Source organism: Uloborus diversus, chromosome 1 (assembly GCF_026930045.1).
Source record: "Uloborus diversus isolate 005 chromosome 1, Udiv.v.3.1, whole genome shotgun sequence".
In the NCBI taxonomy this organism is placed as follows: domain Eukaryota; kingdom Metazoa; phylum Arthropoda; class Arachnida; order Araneae; family Uloboridae; genus Uloborus; species Uloborus diversus.
This window is the reverse complement of record NC_072731.1, coordinates 229,709,784-229,734,085: the sequence shown is the minus strand read 5'-3', so window position 1 is coordinate 229,734,085 and position 24,302 is coordinate 229,709,784. Positions and strand designations below refer to the sequence as shown.

At 32.7% G+C, this 24,302-nt stretch overlaps 1 protein-coding gene across 1 annotated transcript; it reads right to left on the bottom strand.

Moving 5' to 3' along the window:
- Positions 1-2,234: 2,234 nt before the first annotated feature.
- On the bottom strand, positions 2,235-22,735 carry LOC129234200 (ras-associated and pleckstrin homology domains-containing protein 1-like). The gene is made up of 13 exons (XM_054868120.1): positions 22,634-22,735; positions 21,128-21,390; positions 18,741-18,989; positions 18,569-18,646; positions 16,051-16,210; positions 12,386-12,507; positions 11,620-11,694; positions 11,376-11,519; positions 9,795-9,905; positions 9,197-9,298; positions 8,068-8,443; positions 7,104-7,360; positions 2,235-5,428 (listed from the first exon to the last, which is right to left on the bottom strand). The coding sequence occupies exons 1-13, from the start codon at positions 22,668-22,670 to the stop codon at positions 4,268-4,270; spliced, it is 3,135 nt and encodes a 1,044-aa protein (XP_054724095.1). The 5' UTR covers positions 22,671-22,735; the 3' UTR covers positions 2,235-4,267.
- Positions 22,736-24,302: the final 1,567 nt, after the last annotated feature.

Below are 24,302 nucleotides of genomic sequence, written 5' to 3'. Positions count from 1 at the left end.
GTAGTTATTGTTTGTTAAAGTTTAAAAATGTATATGTACCTAATCGTTTAAAGATTGTAATATACATTCAATTGACATAAGTCTCTAAACTGCTGATTGATACTCTCTTTATTTCTAACGGTAAAATGAGCAAAAAAAGGAAAAAAAAACCCTCCAGTCCCCCCTTTGCCCAATAGATGAAACATATTGGGCCATTTTACTTTTGTCACAAACATAAATTTTCCTTTTATGCTTTTGAAATAACTTTTTGAAGGGAGAGAGGGGGTAATACGTGCTCACACTTTTTAAAGACGCAAAACTACTGTGATTTTCTTTTGATTATGTGATTGAATATTTAGTAATTAATTGTATAATAATCAAGATTGCATTTATGTAATAATGCATTTTGTTTTGTTGCGTTCAAGTGTTTGTGTATTTTTTTACGTATGTTAATAAACAATGTCATCTCTATCATTGTGAAGGTTTTTTTTATTTCAACTATGTATACATTTGTGAAAGTAGATTTAAAATGCTCTTGTTGCTCAAATATTAAAAGTAGACAAATTCTTGCATGGTGCTTATTAGTATGGGGAAGAAAATATTCCTAAATGGAAAATTTTCAGCTGTATTTTTTCCAGAAAAGTTTTTTTTTTTTTTTTGACAAAATTGTACATTTGCAGTACTTTTTAAAAAATATATTTTTGAAAATTTGCAACTTAATTGAAGCAAAAGTTACAAATCATATTTCCTGCAATTTTTCTACCAGACTAAAGTGCCCAGCTAGGGGAGAAGGGAGAGTATTTGTAGGAGTATTTTTCTTTTTTCTGAGAGAGTTTTCATGGTCCTTGGGGAAATTCACCATTGTTGGTGAGGATAAGACCCACTGCTAGACACTTACAAAATTAAGTTTGATTCACTTTTACTTAAGTTTTGTGTGCTTCAATTGTGAATAATAACAAGCCACTTCCCAATTAACATAATAACCGAGTATTCACAGATGTAGAACCATTATCTTGCTAGGTGTAAAAAATGAGACATTGACAACAAAGCTGAATAAAATAATGCCACAACCAACTTCAATTATAAAGGGACTTTCCCTCACATAAATAATAAAAGTGATTCAGAAAGTACTTCACTCCAATAGATGCCAACTTGTAAGATTTAGCTTTACATTGTAAGATTTTTGGAGGTATTGTAAGTTTGTAAGACCTTATGGCATAATTGTAAGATAATTAGGTTTTAGATCTCTGGTATTGCTTTTTTTTTTTTAATGAGTTACCTGTTATATTGCTTCAGAAGAATAGAGAAACTACAGATGAAGAGCCTAAGATAAGCTCCAAAGTGAATTTCACTCTGTACAAATAAATGATTTGCTCAATGTTGTGCTAAAAGGGAGAGGATGGATAAAAAAAATAGGCTGCTTTGAAGAAGTTAGTTGATTTTAACGGTTTATTGAAGTATGAAAGGCTCTCCTTTTCTATGCTTTCCATTCTAGCCACACCTTACAACAATGCATAGTGCAAAAGAATATTCAGTAGTGTCAGAAAGGCGAGGACAGAGCTGTGCAGTTCTCTGTCTGATAATAACCTGGATAACATTTTAATCATTAAGAACTTTAAAAAAAAAAAAAAAAAAACTATTGTTTTGAATAAGTTATTGAAATAAAATTTTTGAATGTTCCTAAGTCAGCAACTTAAAAATTCAGTTAAAGTAGTTTCAGCAAAAGCAGCTGACTGCATTGATTTACGAAAGAAAAATTAAGATAATACAGTAATTTATTAGTTTCTTCCAAAACAATATTTTAAAAGTGCACACTTGTATTTTTAAATGCACAGACCTGCCTTTTTGAAACCAACTGTTTGTTGTAATCCTATTGTGAATCCATTTTTTTTTTCTGTGCTGATTAATTACAAGTAAAGATTTGAAAATATAATGCTTTTAGATTTAACGGTTTGTTGTGCATTGGTTAAAAAAGTGTACAAATACACCCACGGCATGCATTGTAAGATTTTTAAAGTTGATATGTTGACAGCTATGCACTCCCCTCTCTTCTTAAACCACCTTTTTTTTTAATTCAATATTTCTATGTTACTTCTGTTTTTCACAAAAGTAAAATTATAGGTTTTGTATGGAACAATGATATTCAAAAGTATTAAAAGTGGGATGAAATCCCTAAATGGCAACTTGTTGCATCCACATCTGTGCTGATTTGTGTGATAGTGAGGGGGAAACACATAAAGAAATAAAGTTTAGAAACACGTAAATTTATTGCAGTACAACTTATACAAGTAATAATACAATGTCTACAGTAAATCAACATTTTACCCATAACAATTTTTATATTGTTGATCTTAGGACTGTACATACGTATTTCTGAAATTTCGTAAAATATTTTTATTTATTGACCGATTGTCAATGCTATTACAATTGAACAAAAGTATCCTGACTTCCATTTTGTTGGTAACCTGAAAAGAATTAGCAATTTTTCTGATATATCATAGTGAGGTAATATATTTAAAAAGCATAGTTTTTGGATTCAAACCTTTTTGTATAATAAGCTCATTCTACCAATTTTAGGCTATGATTAATGATTTTCTTTCATGATTAACTTTCTCAAGAAATATTTCAAAAACAACATTTTAATATAATTGGGCCAGCCAATATATCTCACCAACATCAGAGTACATTCATGTTACATTGGCACATATAATTTACATAAATAAGTACATGCTTATAGTGTGCGCTGAAACAGTAATGAGTTCAGGAACCTAAGACAGCAAACAAAAGTACTGAGAAAAATTCTGGATATTTGGAATTAAAAAAAAAAAAACATTTCATTAAGCTCATAGCTTTAAGGCCTTTTTGTAGCTTTTCACACGGCTCTCATTTGGGACGTGTCACAGAGTACCAAAAGCAAAAAATGTTTAATATGAATAAAATGAAACTCATAATTTAAGTGATTGTTTTTAGGAAAGTTTTTTTTTTTTAGTTGTACATTTTTTATAACCATATTTGTAAATTAAGTTATTGTTTTCTCCTGTATATGAAATTTAAAAAGTTGTCTCTATGTTTCTCAAATCAATGCAACATTTCAAGAATTGCTTGTAATCATGTAAATAGAAGAATAACATGCTCAAATTGCTTTTATACTTGAAATAGCTTCAAGCGAATATGTATATGAAAATCCTCCTTGATGTATTAATAAGAAGAAAAACATTGCCAAAAGCTTGTTTAAATAAAAAATATGCCATTTCTTCATAATTATTTGGATGGAATTTGTCATCTAAGAATGAGGGTTTAAACAGTAGTAGGGCTTTATAGGCTCTTTCACAAATTACTAAATATTAATGGAAAGAAAAAGTTCTAAAATAAAAATTATTCATTCTGATGTATAAGACTTATCTTCCTTTCTTTTTTGAGGGGGGGGGGGGAGGGATGTGCCAGAAACACTATCTCATAAACAAAAATAGACTCCAGCTAACAAAAGAAATGTATTACATGAGCATGTTAAAAAGTTTTATGTAAAAAACAATCTTTAAATATCCTAATATATTGATTTCATTCTTAAAATGGCAGTAATAACTTAATTAAAATTATGCGCATGAATATACAATGCATTACATTTGTCACTGTGATATGCAAAACATTAACGAACAAATTGAAACTTATTCTATATGATTACTTTTAATATAAACTCATATTTCTATATTATAAAAGTAGAGGAACATAGAGTTAAACAATGAAGAGTGTACATATACATATATCAGGGGTGATTTGATGCCAAGGAACGCCATTCCGTGCTGCCTCTTTGGAAAAGTGAATTTCCTTTTCACATAAAATTGGCCATGACTCAAGATTCAATTGGCCTTCCAATGCTGGGGCAGTTTATGAATTCACCCCTGGTACAGACCTATATTTAAGAGAGTGCCATTCTTTTAGAAATTTGTGAAGATTCAAAATAAAGTGGTTATTAAAATTCAGGTAAAACATTACTGAAGAAGTGGGTACCCTAGAACCCAATCATTATGTTTTGTATATAGTACCTCCAAACAGAACATGAGTGAAGCTTTAGATTGATAAACTTATTACTTTTGGGACACTTAGAATTATTTAGTACACAAGAGTTTGCAGTACCTTAAATATAGGCCTATATATATTTATGTAACTCAAGATATCAGTAAGTAAGATGCAAATTTTTAAAAATGTATGAAAACAGTATTCAAAATTTAGTTATTTGTTTATGACAGAATATTCACAGCACCAAGTTGAGCACACTCATTATCTTCTTTTACCAAGCTGATTTATCAACTTTCTTTGGCAGAGGTGGAGGAGGATGTTTTTTAGAATTAACAACAGATGCATATTCTTCAACATTATATTTTTCTACATTGGATGGTTGATGACAGTGAGAAGATGATCGAGAAATACGATTTTTATCCTGCTGTGTAGACGAAGGAGATGATGGTGAGCGTTGCAATTGCGGAGCATCTGTTGATGGTAAACAGTTAGGATCTCTAAATCCAAATATTTGATGTGATGATAATCCATTATTGTCATTTGAGAGTTGTTGGGCAACTTTCCATTTACGTACCATCACTTTCTGCAGATTGCGTAAAAAGGATTCCGGTGGATAAGTTTCCTGATCATAAGGTGCTGCTGATGCAGATGCAGATCTCCTTTGTGGGGCAGTAAAAGCTGATGTAAGTTTTGTATTTTCACTACGTTTCGGTGGAGAAGGTTTATATTGTGACCTAGATTTTCTATCAGCAGCACTTGGCTTGGGAGAGACAGATAAAGGAGTAGAAGGGGACACTGAAGGATGTATTTGCAGTTTTTGTGAGCCTCCACAAGGAGCACTTGTTCGTCTACTACGGGCAGAAACAAAACCTTTAGCCTCATCTGTAACAGAAGTCCTTTCACTCCGTGAACAGGGTGGAGATGATGGGGTTATCCGTTTCCAAGCAAGAGAATCTGTATAACATTCAGTTTGTGAAAGGTCCAAGTTCAGATTTTGTTTTGAAGGCTTGGGTCTCACAACAACAAGTCCATTAGGCTTTTCCGACAATCGAGGAGGAGTGGCTCTTGCATCACTCTCAGATTGTCTTCTTCTAAGTCCTTTTCGTGGCTTTGGGGGTACAGCAGGTGAAGACTTAGTATTTTTGCAATTATTTTCAGGGCTGGCTGTTGACTTGTTGAAATCACCATTTTGTAATGAAGGTGGGGGGAGCAGAGAATTGATATCAGGGTCATTGAGCCAACTGGAATCCTCGTTGCCATCTGTTAGATTTGGAGGCGGTAGGTTTTCTAAATTCACTGCACTTGTTCGAAATGCTTCTGGTGGTGGAGGGGGAAGAGTATCGAAGTTCATGCATTCAGTAGCGTTAGAAATTTCAGGTGGTGGTGGTGGAAGAGGCAAATCTTCTCGAAGCAGAGTACTTGGAGGAGTTACCTGAAAAAGAGATAGATTTTATTACTATATTTGTAACATAATTCAATATATATATAATTTTAAGAATTACATTGCCCTAAAGGCAATGTTGAAATGTCAATTTTAATGAAGCAGTTTGCACATAAGAATCCTACATGTAAAATAATTAGGAAGATTTTGTCAAGACACGCTATTTTCCGATTCATTTTTAAACGAGGTAAAATTTGACAATTTACTGCATTGAAATTTTCAACTTCAAGAGAAAGTACTTACATAAGTGATATTTGCTGCATTACTGAGAGTACAAAATTCGCTACTCAATAGAATGTTATTACAGTACACAGCGCTTAATAAAATCACATAAGATGATTCCTTGAAGTAGCTGTTTATTGAGAGTTTTGGACTACCCCAACACCAAGTAGATGACTGCTTATTAGCAATGGAAGTTGAAAGCTTTTTCTGCATTGGAAAAAAAAAGAGGAGGTGGGGGATCTTTTCTTTTGAAGCACTGAAACACCTGTATGCAATATCTTTACAGTTTTCTTGTTTTTTACTGGTACTGGCATTATCATTTATTCTTTCAGTGCAACATAAAACTTCTTATTTCCCAAAGTTTATATTTAAAACTTTTACTCAACTAGCCATTTTACTTCTAGTGCATACACAAATGGGGGAAAAAATCTCAACACCAAGAAGGATAGTTGTACTAAATAAGCAAAATTTGATAGGCATGTTTATACATCTACAAACTGCTGTTTGTTCAAGTTTTGCACCATGTGTATAAGTCTGTGGCTAGTATTGGCTACATGAAGATGCAAATTAGATTTGGTTTAAAGATATATCCTGTAAAGCCTCATGAGCTATATTCAGCGTCAAGATTCGATGTGTGAGTAAATGTTAGTTAATAATGCCTTTAAGAAAATGCAAAAGCTATGATCCATAGCTCACTGAGGTCGAATGAGGTGGTGTAATAGGATTTTGAGTAGGTGGACTTTCTTTCTGCAATATTGCAAAGACTTAGCAAGAATGTATCCATTGTGCATTATTGTTGGTTGGAATAGTCAAGGGAAGGTATGATCGCAAAAAGACTTGACTTCAAGCTTATCATGGGACACCATGAGAAAAGACTGCTGTGTTTAGTGTAATACTCTGACTGTAGCCAGTGCTAAGTTGGGGAAAACATTTGAGGAGATACATCTTGAGGATTGATGGGATTCATGAAAAGAAAAGGTGGTTTGAGAAACCAATTTACATATATTACATTACATAAAAAATATTTAGACAATCAGATGTTGGATTGGTTGACATGGCATAGCTGTGTCTTTTTCCCAAAATGTAGGATTCTAGGTGAATGGAAGATAACGCTGTGGAAATAATGAAACCATTAAACAACAAATCAAAGTTTGATAACAACCCAGCTAATAACAAAGCTGCATATTAAGCATTAATAGTTGATTCTTAACATTAGTACTCAATTCACACTATTGACTATCTGCAAAGAATCAAGTCACTAATAATGTCATGTAAGAGTTGGTACTTCTACAAAAATGTCTGCTTGTAAAAGATAAGTTATTTTAACTAGAAAATTCAATTGTGATAATTATTCAACCAATAAAGTTTCATATGAAAGTTCATTTTTTAAAGATTTTCTTAAATACAAACAAAAACAGAGAACAATATTACAATAAGTACCTACTTGGAAAAACTGTTTTGCTGTTTTCCTTGTTAAACTACTTAATGAAATCCTATCATCAGTATGAGATCGTCTCAAGCTAAATCTTCCCAGGCTGGACCTTCCAAGACTTCCGCTTAAGCTGCCATTACAGCTATTGCTGCCACTACCACCAGAATTGTCTAAATGAGAACCTTCATCTCCACATTGTTTTGCGAGATTCCGTGTTGTATTTGTAAGAGGAATCTTTGGAGTCATACTTGGTTTCCTCTTAATTGTACCTAAAATTTCAAAAAAGACTTCTAAAAAAGTGTTCAAATTTCCAACTTATTTATTTCCACTACTTATATAAATAACAATACATAAGACCATCAAATACAAATAATTCTATGTGTTCAAATATAAACAAAATAAAAAGCACCAGGTGAATGCATTGGTAAATTATTGGAGCAAACATTTCACATGTTATTTTGAAGTACAATTTTGCTCAACTTTTGTTTGAAATTTTCAGTAAAGATAAAATATATTCAATAAATAACAGCCAGGTCCCAAGGTGTGCATTATAAATCTTCTATATTTTAGGAATTATACTTTTTTTTGAACAAAAATTAACATTATTTGTTCAAGACAATAATGTCAGACCAAGGTAATCTAGATGATGATGACTAAGTTAATGTAAAGGAGTTAAAAAATAGTTAAATGTCCCCGAGTAGAAAACACCCCCCAAAGGCATTGGTTTCAACATTATTACCGATTTTAATACGGTAGCTTATATGTTTTGATCCAGAAAAACCCAGCCAGAAGGTAATTCTGACTGGGCTATTGATTCTTACACTTTGCAACAAATCATTCATTATTATTATTTTTTTAATTATTTTTTTTCTGTCCAAAACACGTTTTGGCCTACCTACCCTGAACATGCACTTTGGCTACAACCCTAGCCTTAGTCTGATTATATTCTGCTTAAAAAACAAAATAAAGAATTTACCCATGGGAAAATCTGTTTCAAACACTAGGTGATCAGCAGTAGGGGTACCAGTACTGGATCTTTCAGATGGACATCCACTGCTGCTGCTGGCATTTGATTTACTTGATTTAATAGAATCTTGGCGACTTATGACTCGAAGATTATGCAGTTTTTCAAAGTTCATCAACGGTTCATCTTCCAGTTGATCCAGATCGAGATCTTTCTCTGAGTTTATGCTGCTCATATCATGACAACCACTGGATGCCGAAGAACTCCCGTTCAAAGACTTGGCGACTGATGAAACCGAGAAGCTTCGAGCATTGGCCAAATTTTCTAAATCTTCTTCAGCTATATCTCGCAATAAATTGTCATAATTCTCTTTCATTTGAAGTCCAAACTAGAAGAAGGGAAAACAAATAAATATAAAATAATTTATCAAGATGGAAGATGTTAATGGGTTACATTTACGCACGGAAAGCAGGAAGAGGGGACATTGTTTTAAGCTATTCAAATCTCAGGGTAATTTGGAAATTAGGAAAAATTATTACTTTAGTAGGGTTGTGGGCAATGGGAACAGCTTACTGGAAGAAGCTGTATTTTAGTAAGGGGGTAGCTAGCTTTAAGAGGGGCCATTGATCTTCATTGGGGACTAATAAATGTACTAGGACCAGCCTAGCTGGCCCCAGAGCTTGTTGCTGGTCATCATACTTGTATTTGTTAAAGTTTGCAAGTAAAATTGTGCAAATTGCTTTTTTTTAATGATTTGAACTAATGTTGCTTTTACCCTTTTCTGAATCCAGAAGCAGCTTTTCTGTTTATGCACATGGGCTCATTATCCTCCGAGGAAAACAAAGAAGTTTCTTAAAAATTGAAATAAAATATTACTAAATGCATATCCAGATTTTTGCTAGTTTCCAAGATGAGTTCCCTCCTCACCTCCATTTATTTATAGTTGGCAATAATCTTTCATTCAAAACAGCAGCGTGCAGCTGTTTGCTGCTATTTATTTTATTTTTTTACATTAAAATACTGTTGTTAATGCTAAATCAATATTATGTGACAAAAAAAAAAAATAATAATTTCACTCCTCAGTTATTTTACTCGAGAAAAATAAAATTGTCCAAAATTAAGTTTTAATGCAGAAACTCACTTTTGCAATACGAATGCCCATCACCCACTGCTTAAGAGAAGATTCATCTTCAGCACACAAGTACTTGATGTATTTTGAGGACTTAGTCTGTATTTGAGGATGCTAAATAATAATGACAAACATGTAAATTATTAAAAGCACACAAAAAAGTTATAGCTTAAAATTAAAAATTCAAAAACAGTAATTTTCAAAAATATTAATAGGATCTCTCTCTCCCCCAAAGAAAAGCTAGAAGTGCAGAGGAAAAAATAAGAGCTCTCTAAGTAAATCTCCAGACATGTATAGTAAGTTTCTTCTTTAGCAAATAATGAATAATTAATTAAAATAATTAATAATTGAAATTTATTTTGTGCAGTTATCATCCTTATATTGAAGCTGCTTCTTACTTTCTTTTCTCCCTAGAGTAAACACATTTAAAACATTTCAGACTTGTCTATCTTCAATGGTGATATATAGTTTTTAGCATTGACTTTTATAATTACTTCTTTTTTTAATTGCAAGCATAATTTATTGCACACATCACTTTATATTTAAAAAATATTTAATCAATATACTTTTTTTTACTTGTTTAAAAAGCAAAAAAAAAAAAAAAAATTACCTTAATGGCAAAGCCAAATTCTGTAGGAGATTTATACTTCTTCTTCCAACCAAACCCAACATACACATTATTCATATCAAATGTAGTCAAACAAAGAAGATCCTTCGACAGCTAAGGAAGAAAAAATCTCTATAAGTCATCGACTATTTATTAGCTTTAAAAAAGTTCCACTAGCTATATTTTGAGAAATCAAGCACATCCAAAATAAACCTGGCAGGCAGGTGAGCCATTAACTGCAGAAGCGGTGCTAGCCCCAAAGTAAGTCTTTCCTACCCTGGGGCTACTTCCAATAAAATTCCTGAGCAATCCCTCCTTAATATTAAAGAGCCTAACTCCAATCATGTAATTTCTGATTTTCTGCAAATTTTTGCAGAAATCAGCCAAATATACGAACTTAACGAAAGTCTTTTCCAAACTTAGGACGGCCCTCTCTCTTTTAAAATGACAGGCAAAATTTCTACTTTAGTCCAAATCTTTACTGATGAGGACGAAATTTTTTCTCTTATTGCCCCTTTTTTGCACTTAATTCTCTTTGGAACTCCAAATTTTGTCAAGTTTGCTCACCAAGGACCACTATTTCATCATCTGCTTAACCTGCTGACCAATCAAGCTATTTTCTCTCTGAGGATCATTTGACCAATGACAAGACGTGGGAGGTGCGAGGTTCCGCCTCATGCATTCCCAAGGAACATGCACCCAGATTTCCATCTAATTCAGAAGAAGATGCAATTAATTTTTTTTCCTCCAAACGATACATTTTTGGCAATCAAGATAAATGTCTATATATACATATTTTTTATAAAGCATTATATGTATACAGTAGTTGCCACTTATGTGCTACATTACGTTAAATACCCCCAAGTAAAGAAAAAATAGGATACATTCTGAGTTCATGTGTTCCACAGATATGGAATTCACATCAGCGAAGCTAGGGCTAAGGGGATACCACAGCAAAGGGGTGAAAAAGAAAAGGGGCCCAGGATGAAAAAATTGAGAATTCATTTTAGCTCATATCTTTCTTTGTTTAAAAGAAAAAAAAAACAAGAAGGGATCTCCTAGGCTTGTAAAAAGTGTCAAGGGCACTGCCAACAGAACATGCCAGTTTGAAATAGTTAGAACAGAACACAAAAACCATTCTAGTAGCATGGCGTTTAAAAGTAAAGAGATTTAACTGTTGCATATAAAGTATATTTTCAATTTTTTTCTTTGAGAAGCTTCAATTATTTGACATTATTTAAAAAAAATTTAAAGTAGCTTTAGTTTCAAAGAATATAACTTGGTGAAATGCATCCAAAGAATTAATGCTTTAAAAACAAATTCACATAAAATACTAATATGATAAGATTACCAAGCATATTTCAAAATTATTATTTCCAATTAGCTGATGAATCAACAAGTATTAGGGAAGAAAAGTCAAAAAAAACGAAATCAACAAAAATTAGTCATCAGAAACAAAATCAACAAAAGTTTAAAAAATATTTAAACAATAAATAAATAAATAAAAGAAAATCTGGTCTTAAAATATTCACATTAGTCAACAAATGCATTCAAATTATTACTTGATTCAATATTATGGTATACCTTTGATTTTCCTTTAGGACAATAATACAATCCTGATGCACGAAGTACAAAGAAATGCTTTTTCCAGGCTTTCTTTCCATCACTTTTTAAATAAAGAGCTCCTTCTACCTCAGGCACTCCGACATTGGAAGTCGAAAAAAATTCCTATGACATAGATTTAAAAAAAAATGAATACTATAGAGCCCATTTTAACAAATAATTATTTTTTTTTTTAAATCTTTTTTTGGAGGAAAAACATTCTTACATCCAGCAGAATTGTTTTTGCATCATCATCCAGCTCTGCATGCTTCTCTGAGGATGAACCTCCAAGTAAATAGTTCTAATAAAAGAATTTAAATGCACAAAAGTAAATTTCTGGTAAAAAGATGAAAATAAGTAAAACAACAATGTGAATTTTACAATAGCTTAACTTTTCCTTTTATGGGAAATCTATAACATGCTTCTCTAGAAAAAAAGTATGAAAGTATGGAAAAAGAAGTTAATTCAAAATAAATTATTTAGTATAAATAGGAGGATTGACTATTCATTAAAAGAATAGATTTATTTAATTTAAATGAAGTTTGGAAAATTCTAGCACCTTCCATAAAAAAATCTTGTTAACTTTCTCATGTGGTTTTTAATTGAATTTCACAGTTAAGTCATTTCCCAACATGACAACACTAATTTAGCATAAGAACTAGGGCACTGGTCTTTGGCATGCTTGTTTATTGGCAAAACCTGGTGATAATCAAAATGAGTTAGCGCAAATTTCTGAATCTAAGCCCATCTTTTGATTATTTCTTTAATGCTCAATCTTTTCACTTAACCATGCCACTAAATTTAAGCCATATTGATTTATTATATTGGGAGCAACACAGTTTTCCTGGCATGTCTAAATAAAATTGAAAAATAGTAAAACAAGTAGTGTCCCTAAATGCTTTTTCAAAAATTATGTACTATTTGTACTAAGTATATTATCAAAAATAATAAGAACATATTTTTTTCACAAACTGAATAAAACAAATACAAACCTGGGGATTCATAAACAGATCATACTTTTCTTCCCTTTCTAAAAAGAAGAGGCGGTTACAAGAATCTCTAGTCCACAACAACAAGTTTTCAACAACTCGCTCATGATCTTCATAAACACGTTCTGGAAAGGTTAAATAATTTTCATCAATTTCAACTTGGAAGATCAGGACAATAAAATAAACATGTCAAACAAGGATTTTTTTTTTCACATATTGCACTCCAAATTCAAGAGGGTCACAACTTATCCAAAAACCTGACTAATTTCTCAAAAAAAAAAACATCTTATATAATTAAAAAGCTGAGTGTATGTATCCAGTGGCGTAGCTACACTTTCTGCCGCCCAGGACGGTTCCTATATTTGCTGCTCTTTTGATGGGAAATAGCTAGTACATCAAAGAGTCAAAACCATTTAAAGTAATAATAAGATTCTAATAAAGAAGAGAATAAACTTTTTTCCCCTTCATATTTTTCTTGCAAAAAAAAAATGAATTCAGAGCCCCAGCGAAAAATTGCAAAAGTTGTCACAATTCGAAATTTTAGGCAACTTTTAGTAAAGCTAACAGAAAAAGAGATTTGGAGCTTCCTACAGATTTTTTTTTTCAATGTCAAAATTTCTTTGATGGCGTTAGGGGGTCGGGACTTCTCAAGGAAATTTTTCGAACTTGAAGTGTAAAAAAAGCAATTTTAGGCTATCTTTGGATAAGTGAAGAGTTTGGGAAAGATTCTGGAACGCTGTCCCAAAAGTTTTTCAGCTAAACTGAAAAACATGTATATGTAGACTGTATCTAGTGGTGTAAGAGCTTCCCCAAAGACTGAATTTTCCTCAAAAAATTTTTCAAACTTGAAATCAATTTTAGGCTATCTTTGATGTTGTTTAAGAGAATAGGGAACATTCAGGAGCTCTCTAGAAATTTTTTGATGGCAACGTTTCAAAAATACAATTGTTGGCTAGCTTTGGGGGCGTGTTGGGAAGTCAGTTATTTCTCTCTCGCGTCTTCTCTGCAAACTTCTTGAAAATAATGTCCTAAAAATGCGACTTCAGTCGTTGTTCAGACAACGTTATGAGAGAGAGCTCGGAGGGGGTTTCCCACATGAAATCTTTTTCGAAACTGTTGCCCATTTTAAGCTCTTCATCATTGAGAAAAGAAGGCTTTGTGGGCTTCCCTCACAAATTTCTAAAACCGAAACTGTTATGACGTTGGGTGATTTCGTGGACATTCAGAATCCCTTCCTTAGAATTTTTCTGAAATTGAAGTTTCAAAAACCCAAATTTAAGCTTTTTTGATGAGATGGAGTTTTTAAAGTTCGAAGTTGAAGTTCTCAGTACCCATTTTAGACAATCTTTAGTCATGTTGCAGGAAAGTCAAGGTTTGACTGCACTAAGGAATTTTTTGCCGTTGAATTTTTAAAAACTCAATATTAGGTTTAGAGGAGTCAGAATTCTCCGGCCTAAAAACACATTTTAAAGCTATCTTTGGCATTGTTAGAAGCGAGGAGGTGGGTGAAAGTAGAGCCACCCAAAATTCTGTTTCAGGCTTTATTTGGCAAAGTTAAGAGAAAAAGTGATGGTAAGTGGCTCTCTTCCTGAAATTTTAAATTTAAGTCCTGAAAATGCATTTTTAAGCTTTGTGACAGTAGAAAGGAACGTAAAGGTCAGGGAAATGTTCCTAATTTAAAGGTTTAGAAACACAAATTTATGGTCTCTTTGGTTTCTCAAAGGGAATTAATTATAACTCCCCTTTATTGAGCGAATCACTTGATGTTGACAAACTCCGAAGTTGTCTAACAGGGTACAAGCAAGACTTATCCCCTCCCTTCCCTAGATCTGGTACAGCTATATTACCAGATTTGGATGGCTCTCTTTTTCACTGGTTGAGGACGATAAGAAAAGATAAAGAGGCCCTTAACATTCCATTAACCATGCTGTGATTTACAAGATGAAAAAGATGTTTATCAAAAAATCATTACTTTTTATGCAAACAAATGTGAAAGGCATCGCTTAGACATCATTTTACTGATTAAAAACTTTTCATTAAAATGAATGACTAAATGTGAAGCTCATTGTGCAAAGGAATTTGTTTGCATGTAACAGTAATACAAGCAATTATCATTTGAGTGGTGAATAAAGTGCTTTTATAAAATGAACATAAAATTCATTCTGTCTTAATAAAAATTTTGAATGATCAATCAAAGCAATTGTTGAAATAGATAATACTACCCTGAAAATGAGGAAGAAATCTTTCACCATTTGAGACCTCTTTTCTCTTGTTGTCACTTCCTTTCAAATAAATAATGTTAAAAAAATAATAATAAGTTGGTTTAAAAGGAATTAAAAATAATCTTAAAATCAAGTGGTAGCTTCATCATAAAATGAAAGGTTATGACATTTATTGTTTCCTTTCAATAGTTAACCTTAACAGTAAAAAGAATTTTTTTAAAAAAATAAATAATTGAAAACTTCGTCCCTTGACTTCACCCTGCCACCTTCCTCAGTCAGTAGCTTCAGACAAAGGATGAGAAAAAAACGAACAATAGTGCTGAGATGTCACCAAGAAAAACATATGTTTTGGATTAGAGTAATTTTATTATCATTAGCTGTACCAAAACCTTACAATTCAAAGAACTTTTTCTTTTGCCTCCAGTAATAGATAAAAACCATGATTTCCTTATTGAAAATGCATTGATTTTTTTTGCATCAAAAGTGTGAATTTGCCGCCCCCCCCCCCCAAAAAAAGTGCCACCCGGGGCAAACCGCCCCCTCTGCCCCACCCTAGCTACGCCACTGTATGTATCTATGAATGTACCTATGAGTGTTATCTATGTATGATATATGTATCTATATCCGAGATACTTCTTCCAAACGCCCTATCGAACCAGGTATCCATAGATTCGTAATTTTCCCGTGTTTATGATTGGCTACTTAACATAATCCTCTCATGAAAATTAATGGAGACATCAATTAAAAACTACTAATTATGATATTTAGATTTTGACATAAAATCCCTATTTTTGGAAGGCTTTCCTCCATTCAAATTACTATTCAGCGCTTCATTTCAACTTTCTGTACCGATGTTTTTATTAAAATTTGTAGCATGAAAAAAAATCACTGAGAAGAAAGATCTGTTGCCCTTTTTTTTTTCTCAAATATGAAGAAATAAAATTCTGGCTTTTATTTTGAGGCTTTTCCTGTAATCAGGGGGTTTTAAATGTTTTCTTTTTAGTTATTTTTCTGCAATATGTCGCAAAATTTTACTGATTTTTTCTCTGTCTGAGTGTTCAACATACGTCACTTGACATAACTTTTATTTTCGAGGTAGATCATGGAAAGCCAGGTGACACAGCTAGTAGAATATTAATCAGTGGATGAAATTCAAACCATATTTTTAAAATCTAGTTTTCATTTTAGGCCAATTGTCTGAAGTAGAATAGCGTTTTGGATTATGTAATTTTATGCAGGGATTCTGCGATTTTGAAAGCATAGTTATCAATTTGGGGATTTCATCTGTATCAAACACATTTATTTTTTTAAGCAAAAGATTTATAAATATTACACAGACTCAATTTTTTCGCAATACATAAGAGCTCGTAAAAAGACTAAGTTCATAACATTAACTTTTATATTACATATATATCACTTTCGAAGTTAAAAAAATATTCAAAATACCTAAATATAGTTCTGATATATGTTCTACTAAGGCCCACTTTGGGTCCATGGGTACATGATTCTTCTCAGCAAGAAGCTTACAGATGTGACCAACAGTCATTCGTTCATCTATAAGTAAACTCTTTGCACTGTTGTCAGCACTGAAGGCTTTAATAAACAGCTGGAAAAAAATACAAAAGATGAGAAATACATTTGGTATCTGAACATTTTTACATTAAACTGAAAATCAGAAACAAGGTAGATAATTGAAAAGCTTAAGAGGAAGTTAAGCATTCTAAATTTCATCTAAATTTAAAAAAAAAAATTACATAAAGATTTAAAAAAGCATCACAAAACAAGCTGATGTGTGCACCATATGACTTCTTTTTCTGCGAATTTAATGATAATAGTACCTTGGAGTAAGCAAGGAGACACTTCAAATATTTGCATCAATAGTTTGTTGATGCAAAAAAAAAAAAAAAAAAAAACGTTTTACAGAGATTAATTTTCCCAATAACGACAATTTAAACATGATTCAATGGATAATTCTCTAACTATTGCCAAATTAAAACCAGATTCGAAAAATATATTTTTTCGCCAAATTTGTCGCCACCTTGGCAATATGTCGCCAAGATGGCGACAAGACTTGGCGACCAAAAGCTTGCCAATACATGATCAAGTGTGGCTAATTACACCATCACTTGAATTTGCATTGAAATTAACACTGATTTTTCCGAAAAGGTGCAAACGACCCCTTTTGGAACGTCCCAATATAACCAAAATAGGAGGTGCACAACTAGACCCTACTCAGAGTATACGTGCAAATTTTCAGCATTCTATGCCATACCGTTTTTGAGTTATGCGAGATACATACGTGCATGCATACATCAGACGTCACAAGAAAACTTATGGTAATTAACTCAGAGATCGTCAATACGGACATACTGGCATCAATACATTTTGAAGTACATATGCACATGCGGTCGGGCTGAAAAAACAGTTTAACATTCATTGGGGGGACAGCAAAATGGAAATTTAGGCCAATATTTCAATGAAATTTTCTTTGCGAATACAATACTTCCTTTACTGTATAAAAGGAAGTGAAAAAGAAAGAAAAGAAAAATAATGAGAATACAAATCTCGATTTCATTTTGTCCAGAAGTAATATGGCGCAGTATAGCCTATTAAGGCTGTTGCGCCAATAAATTCAATAGAATCAACCAACCAGAAGTAATTTTAGGTGAGAGAGTTACAAGGAGACCTTGCGGTCTCGGAAATTCAGATAGGGATGAAATTCAGCAGATTAGTAATACCCCTTGAGAGTATCCACACAGTAAAGAAATAAATCGCACTAGAAACAATATTCTGAGAAAACAGCCTCTAAAGTTTTATGCACAACCTATATATACTAGTAGAGATTACTCGCCAGCAACAGTTCAGTGTCTGTGAGGTCAGCGAGCTGCATTCCCATGCTGTCATTCCGGGTTTGATACCTCTCAAGGATTTTTTTAATATAAATTTATAAAGCAACTGTTTCAGCTAATTGAAATTTGAATTGAATATAATACTTTTTTTTAAAAAATACATTATGCATTTTTAATCGAGAAAATAAAGATAAATTCAATTGATTATAAATTATAATTTGATTTGCCACGGCAACAAAATTAGGGTGGGACTTGTTAATTTGTGTAAAAAGTTTAAAGGTATAGTTTTTATCTATCAATTACTTATTTATATACACACACAAGAATGATAATTATCATAAAAACACGGAATACAAAAACTGTTTTGACATCTTGCACAACATATAAAGCAAGATTGTTTATAGGAGCAACCTTTTTGTAAAACATTCATAGGAGAACATACTTCATTAACATTCATGAAAATTTCTCTATTGTCAGAAAGTTTGGAGGCGTACCGAATCATTTTATTAAAAATTTTCTATGGTAGTTGATGATGGACTATTGATTGTATTTATATTCTTCACGAGAATTTATTTTTCTATTATTTTCAACGAAATACGCACAATTTTGTATAAGCTATATTAGATTCTTTACCTGTCTATAAAAATAAACGTCGATAAGTTGAACAAGTGAGGTACATTTTGGTAAAAAAAAGAATTCTTCAAGAGGTATCGAACCTGAGATGGGTTGCATGGAATCCAGTACGCTAACCACATAGCCACCCAGCTGCTGCAGGCGAAAAATCTCTACTAGTATATAAGCTGCGTGTAAAACTTTAGAGGTTGTTTTCCCAGAATGTTCTGGCTATTGCGCTTTATTACTTTACTGTATGGATACTCTCAAGGGTACTACTAATCTGCTGAATTTCATCCCGGTCTGAATTTCCGAGACTGTAAGGTCTCCTTGTTAGTAAGAGACCAGAACAACTTTTTATGTGCGCCATGATTTTCAACAATTAAAACAGTTAGCCAAATTTACAAACTGTAAATTATTATTATTTACAAAAATAAAATATTGGAAAATTCTGAACATGACTTTCTTCATGCTGGTATGAACTTTAATTTTAAATAACTTACCTTCTTTATACTGGCTTCTTTCATCTTCTCTAAAGCTATTTTTATTTTTTCAGCCTTAACTCTTGCTGCTTGTTCCACCTTAAAAAGAATTCTTGAACAAATAAATCATATCCATGACATATTAACTTTTTCTTGAAAAACCAATTTTACAATGTAAAAAGAAAATCATTACGATGTTTAGGGTTCTTGTGAAGGATGAATTTACCTGTGTGGGTGAAGAAGCCAGAGACATGCAGCTACTTTGGGACGACATGCTGCGACTGGAATGTCCCTCACCACGGACACCACCAGAAGAAGCTGAAGATTCTGAAGACAGCATGGACACATTGTCAGAGAAAGCAGAATCATTATCTGGACTTTCTGTTCTTATTCCAAGGTCACTTTTCTGAGCCCTCAAAAAGTCTTCACAGTACATATCAACCTGAAGTGTTCAGTTCAAGTATTAGAGGCAAGTATTAACAGAATTAATTTTGCATTTAAGGCTGTACATGATGCCTAGAGCAAATTTTAAGAATTATGTGTAAGCACAAACACACACTAACATACATAAAGTACATACAGGGTGTCCTGAAAAAGACTGTTTTCAAAAATTTATAACAGGAGAACGGTTAATGATAAAAAACAAATTCTTGCAGAAAATTCATGTGGTGGGTGCTAAATTTTTTCCCTCAGAGTTTCAAATTTTAGTTCAAAAATGTTTCAATAGATGGCGCTGCACATAGTGATCCTGTAAGTCAAAAAAAGAATTGAAATCCACTGAAACTCCAACTGCGAAATGGGATTTCATCCAACGATTGTTTTAAAATATTGTTTCGTTCATTATTTTCGAAAAATTATGAAATAATTTAAAAGTAAATCTTTTTTTTAAATTTACGGACTTACTATCTGCAGCGCCATCTATTGGAAAAATTTTCAACTAAAATTTGGAACTCGGGGATAAAAAACTTACGGCCCATCTTATAAATTTTCTGCAAGAATTATTTTTTTATCATTTACCGTTTTTCTGTTATAAATTTTTGAAAACTGTCAGTCTTTTTCAGGACACCCTGTATTTTGATGCACACAACTTATCATATAATGTACACATTATCCATGCAATATATAATGTACGAATTACTTCATTGTAAGATTTAAGTGTTATGTATTAAAAAGTATCATTATGTGAACAGTAACAGTCGAAAATCTGGAAGCTTTTCTCGTTATCCGTTCAACCCTATAATTTTAGCCTGACTGTTAAAGTATTTAATTATAGTAAAGGTGTAAAAATTGTGGGAGGCATCGAATCCTTAATTTATGAATTTATTGACCACATAGAAAAAGGAGTCAGTTAAAAAAAAAAACGAGCTGATGTGTGCATCACATGACTTCCTTTTACTCCAATTTAATGTCATTTCCCCATTATTCGCTATTTTAATGTGATTCAATATTTATTCTCTAAATATCACCAACAATGGCCAAATTGAAACCAAAAAAAAAAAAAAAAAACTCCGCCAAATTTGTCGCCAAGTTGGCGACAAAACTTGGCGACCAAAAGACTGGCGATATATCGCCAAGTGTCCGACAAATTATAACGCCACTTGAGTTTACATCGAAATTAACAATGATTTCCCCCCAAAAAGGTGCAAAAGACCCCCTTAGGAACATCCGAAAGCAACCAAAAGGGGAGGTGCACAACTAGACCCCACTACGAGTCTATGTACCAAATTTCAACTTTCTAGGACATACCATTTTTGAGTTATGCGAGATACATACGCACATACGCACATACACACATACGTCACGAGAAAAGTCGTTGTAATTACCTCGGTGATGGTCAAAATGGATATTTCGCGTGTCTATACATTCTTAGGCACTTTTCCGCATGTGGTCGAATCGAAAAAAAAAACTCAACATTCATTTGGGGGTGAGCAAAATGGAAATTAAGGGCGATTTTTGAGTGAAAATTTTTTCGCGAATACAATACTTCCTTTTTTGTAAAAGGAAGTAAAAAAATCCCAAAAAGGCAGTAAAACGATTTTGATTTTTCTTTAAACACCCTGAGTCTGCATATTATTAATTTCTTTTTGCTCGAAAACGGCCGATTTGAAGGTCCTATATAGTACTGTTAGTTACCACATTCAAATAAGTTCATTATTTTTCTAAACCATTTTTTATGATTTTATTTCCCATCAATTTTCAACATTTATAAATTTTAAACATTATAGATTGAATCTTTCATCAGAATTCGTAACATAAAAGTAGTCATAAAGTGGCTACATTTCGAAAGTATAGTTTGTAATCACTAAATTAAAAAAGTAGCATTCGTTGAAATTAACTACAAAAATAGTAAAAGTTCTTCCGAATAATGACCTCAACCAACTTAAATGAAATAAAGCATTTGTTAAGGCAAATAAATTGAGCATCTGAGCCAAAATTAATAACATAGGATGATATATTCTTTATTTTGAAAGGAGCATAAACCCCTTTCCTCCTCAAGAAAGGAGTTTAAAATGACAAGCCTGAAAAAAAGATAATTGAAAAAAAAAACGAGAGAATTTACAAACAAGAGTTCAGACTTACCTGCATTCCTCCAAGTTCAAACTTAGGCCTGCTACCTCCTCCACCAGAATTAGATCGACTATGACCAGAATTAATTTTGTTTTCGCCATGAGACCTATTATTGTTTTGTAATAGCACAGCGTCATTTGAAGATTTTGAATTCATCCAAGCATTCCCGAGGGCTTGATTGGCAGACTGGCTCTTCGGCATCATTTCACGATCTAACTTGTCTTCTAATGCGCAAAGCTCACCTAATATAGCATCTAGTTCTACATCTTGACTATCTGAAACACAAATTAGAAGAACACATTGTTACACAGTTAAACAGATAACAAGGTAAATACAAGGGATAAATTTTACACATTGAAAAAAACAAGCTGATGTGTGCATCACATGACTTCCTTTTACTCCAATTTAAAGTTATTTCCCCATTTTTGGCAATTTTAATGTGTTTCGATAGTTTACTCTCTAAATATCACCAGCAGTAGACAAATAGAAATCAGATTTAAAAAAAAAAATCGCCAAATTTGTCGCCAAGTTGGCGACCTTCGCGACCAAAAGACTGGCGATATATCGCCAAGTGTTCGCCAAATTATAACACCACTTGAGTTTACATCGAAATTAACAATGATTTCCCCCAAAAAGGGGCAAAAGACCCCCTTTGGAGCATCCGAATGCAATCAAAAAGGGAAATGCACAACTAGACAATACTAGGAGTCTACATACCAAATTTTAATTTTCTAGGACATACCGTTCTTGAGTTATGTGACATATACACACACATCCGCACATACGTACATACAGACGTCACGAGAAAACTCGTTGTAATTTACTCGGGAATCGTCAAAATGGATATTTCGCGTGTCTATACGTTCTTAAGCACTTATCCACGTGTGGTCGAGTCGAAAAAAAACTCAATGTTCATTCGGGGGTGAGTAAAATGGAAATTAAGGTCGATTTTTGAGAGAAAATTTTTTCGCGAATACAATACTTCCTTTTTTGTAAAAGGAAGTAAAAAGAAAGAAATCAATTTATTAGGGGAAACTAATTCAACTAGTGAATATGGCAGTTGAAACAACATTAGAATGCATAAATATGAAACTAATGTTAGTTTTATCACATTCATTTTCGGTACAAAAATTAACTATTTATTCATAACTATTTATTTGATTTCTAGTTATGGGATTTTGTTGAAGACACTAGGAAAATACAACGTTTAAATTCAAAAGTTATCAACGAATTGCAGACGCGTGTTTCGGAGCTTTCAATGCAAAATAGTGTGAACTTTTGAATGGAAAGCCATCAAAAAAAAAAAAAAAAAAACCTTACTTTTTCCCGATTGCGTTCATAGCGCAAACTGCGACATTGAAATTTTAAGAGGTTTTTTTTCCCTGTAGAGGGATATTGTTTTAGAAGGGTCTGTATAATAATTGGGGGGAGGAGGTGCCATTATTCTTGATGGATGGGCACCATTGTTTTTGTTTTTTTAATTCAGCTGCTTCAAAAACAAATAAAAAAAATTCATACCTTCCATATTAGCCATGGAGAATCTATAAGTATCCATCCTTGGAGTAGGTATGGTCAACTTATTGGACAGACGTAATTTATTTCCTGTAGGCACATTTTCCAAGCCCTGGAATTAAAAAGAATTCTCAAAAAAAGTTGACAGGTGTTATTAACATGCAGAATAACAAAATTAAACAGTAAGTGAGAATGATGAAGTATGCAAAAGCAAGTTACTATATAAAGGATATCTTTCAACATTTTATTTTTGTTGAACGGTGTTCATTGGCCACAGGTACTTGATAAATCATTTTTCGATAAATTTAAGGTTCTTTTAGAAAATAAGAAAAATTAAGATTGTAGTAAGTGCTGTTTTTTAAGCAGGCCTTAAAAACTTTTCATTGGACCAACGAAAAAAGTATGAGCCAGTCCTTTATATAAAAAAGGACAACAGACCTTAAAATGTACATTGAAATATGGACAACCATGCCAAAAATCCTCACCAGAATAAGTACAACAATCCCTGAAAATATCCATCATAATTGAAGAAAATCTTCATTACATCCTTACCTAACTTCCAAAGAAGAAAAAAATCTGTTGTGTAAGCCACACGATTTCTTTGCAACCCTCTTAATCCTTTTTTTTTTTTTTTTTTTTTACTATTCAAAAGAAATTGCTTTGTTATTAATGTCAGCCTTGTAAGCGTATTAGAAGTAATACTTCGTAAATGTGTTACTTTTTTATGCATTTTTAGTTTTATATTTATTTTAAATGAGTTATTAGACATTTTCCTACATCAACTAAATGTGGGAAAAATTGAGAATGGCTCCTTCAAAGTCAAGAAATTGTTTCTCTCCTGACGTTGGAGAGCTGAAATTGCAAGAACAAAAACGAAACTCAATTGAATGGATGAATAAAAGTGATACAGTGAGTAGAAGAACGTTTTGAATGCTACTTTTCATGTTGATGCGAGTCGCTGCACGAAAAAGTTTTACAGAAATTCATTACAGAACTATAGAACTGTGTGTGTTAAACACTTGTTTTCCGGGAATGTCGCCAATATCGCAAAACTGACACGGAATCCTCCATTTCATTTTTGTGGTATCGCCAAGTTGGCGACGAAATGCTTGGCGATATGACGCCAAGTGATAGCCAATTTTGAATTTCAGTTTACACTGAAGCAAACATTGAACTAAAAATTATAAAGAAAAGACGCTTGAGCAAAAGTTGAATGTATTTAGGTCAATTTTCAAAGCAACGATGTTCACACGCACACACAAAAGAAAAGAAAATAAAGAAGAAAAAAAACCTACACACTGCGGCCTTTCTTTCCATTCCAAAGAACCCCGAAGCTGTCTGCAACTAATTTCATGTTTTCCGAGAGACTACAAAATTGTCAAAACTTCAATTGACCGATTATACTCGCCTACCTGGCTTTGTACAACATTTCTCAAACTTATGCCGTTAAAATAATTTACAACACTTTAATAATTAATCCAATGAAACATGGGATAAGTTTGAGCGGGAAAAGGGAGCGAGGAGACATAATTTGCAAAGTCGTGCAAATTGATAGCTTTTTTTTCCCTTCAATTCAAAGAGCGGAAGAAGCTTAAAAAAAAAATCCAACCCATCCAATGATTATACTTTTTAATCCATGTGAAATTAAAAGTGCTGTAGATAATATTGCGACGGC

Coding starts and splice junctions, on each gene's coding strand:
- LOC129234200 (XM_054868120.1), bottom strand. CDS start 22,670: ATGGATACTTATAGATTCTCCATGGCTAATATGGAAG. Junction 18,990..21,127: donor TTGAACTTGGAGGAATGCAG/GTAAGTCTGAAC, acceptor TGAACACTTCAG/GTTGATATGTACTGTGAAGA. Junction 18,647..18,740: donor TCACAAGAACCCTAAACATC/GTAATGATTTTC, acceptor ATTCTTTTTAAG/GTGGAACAAGCAGCAAGAGT.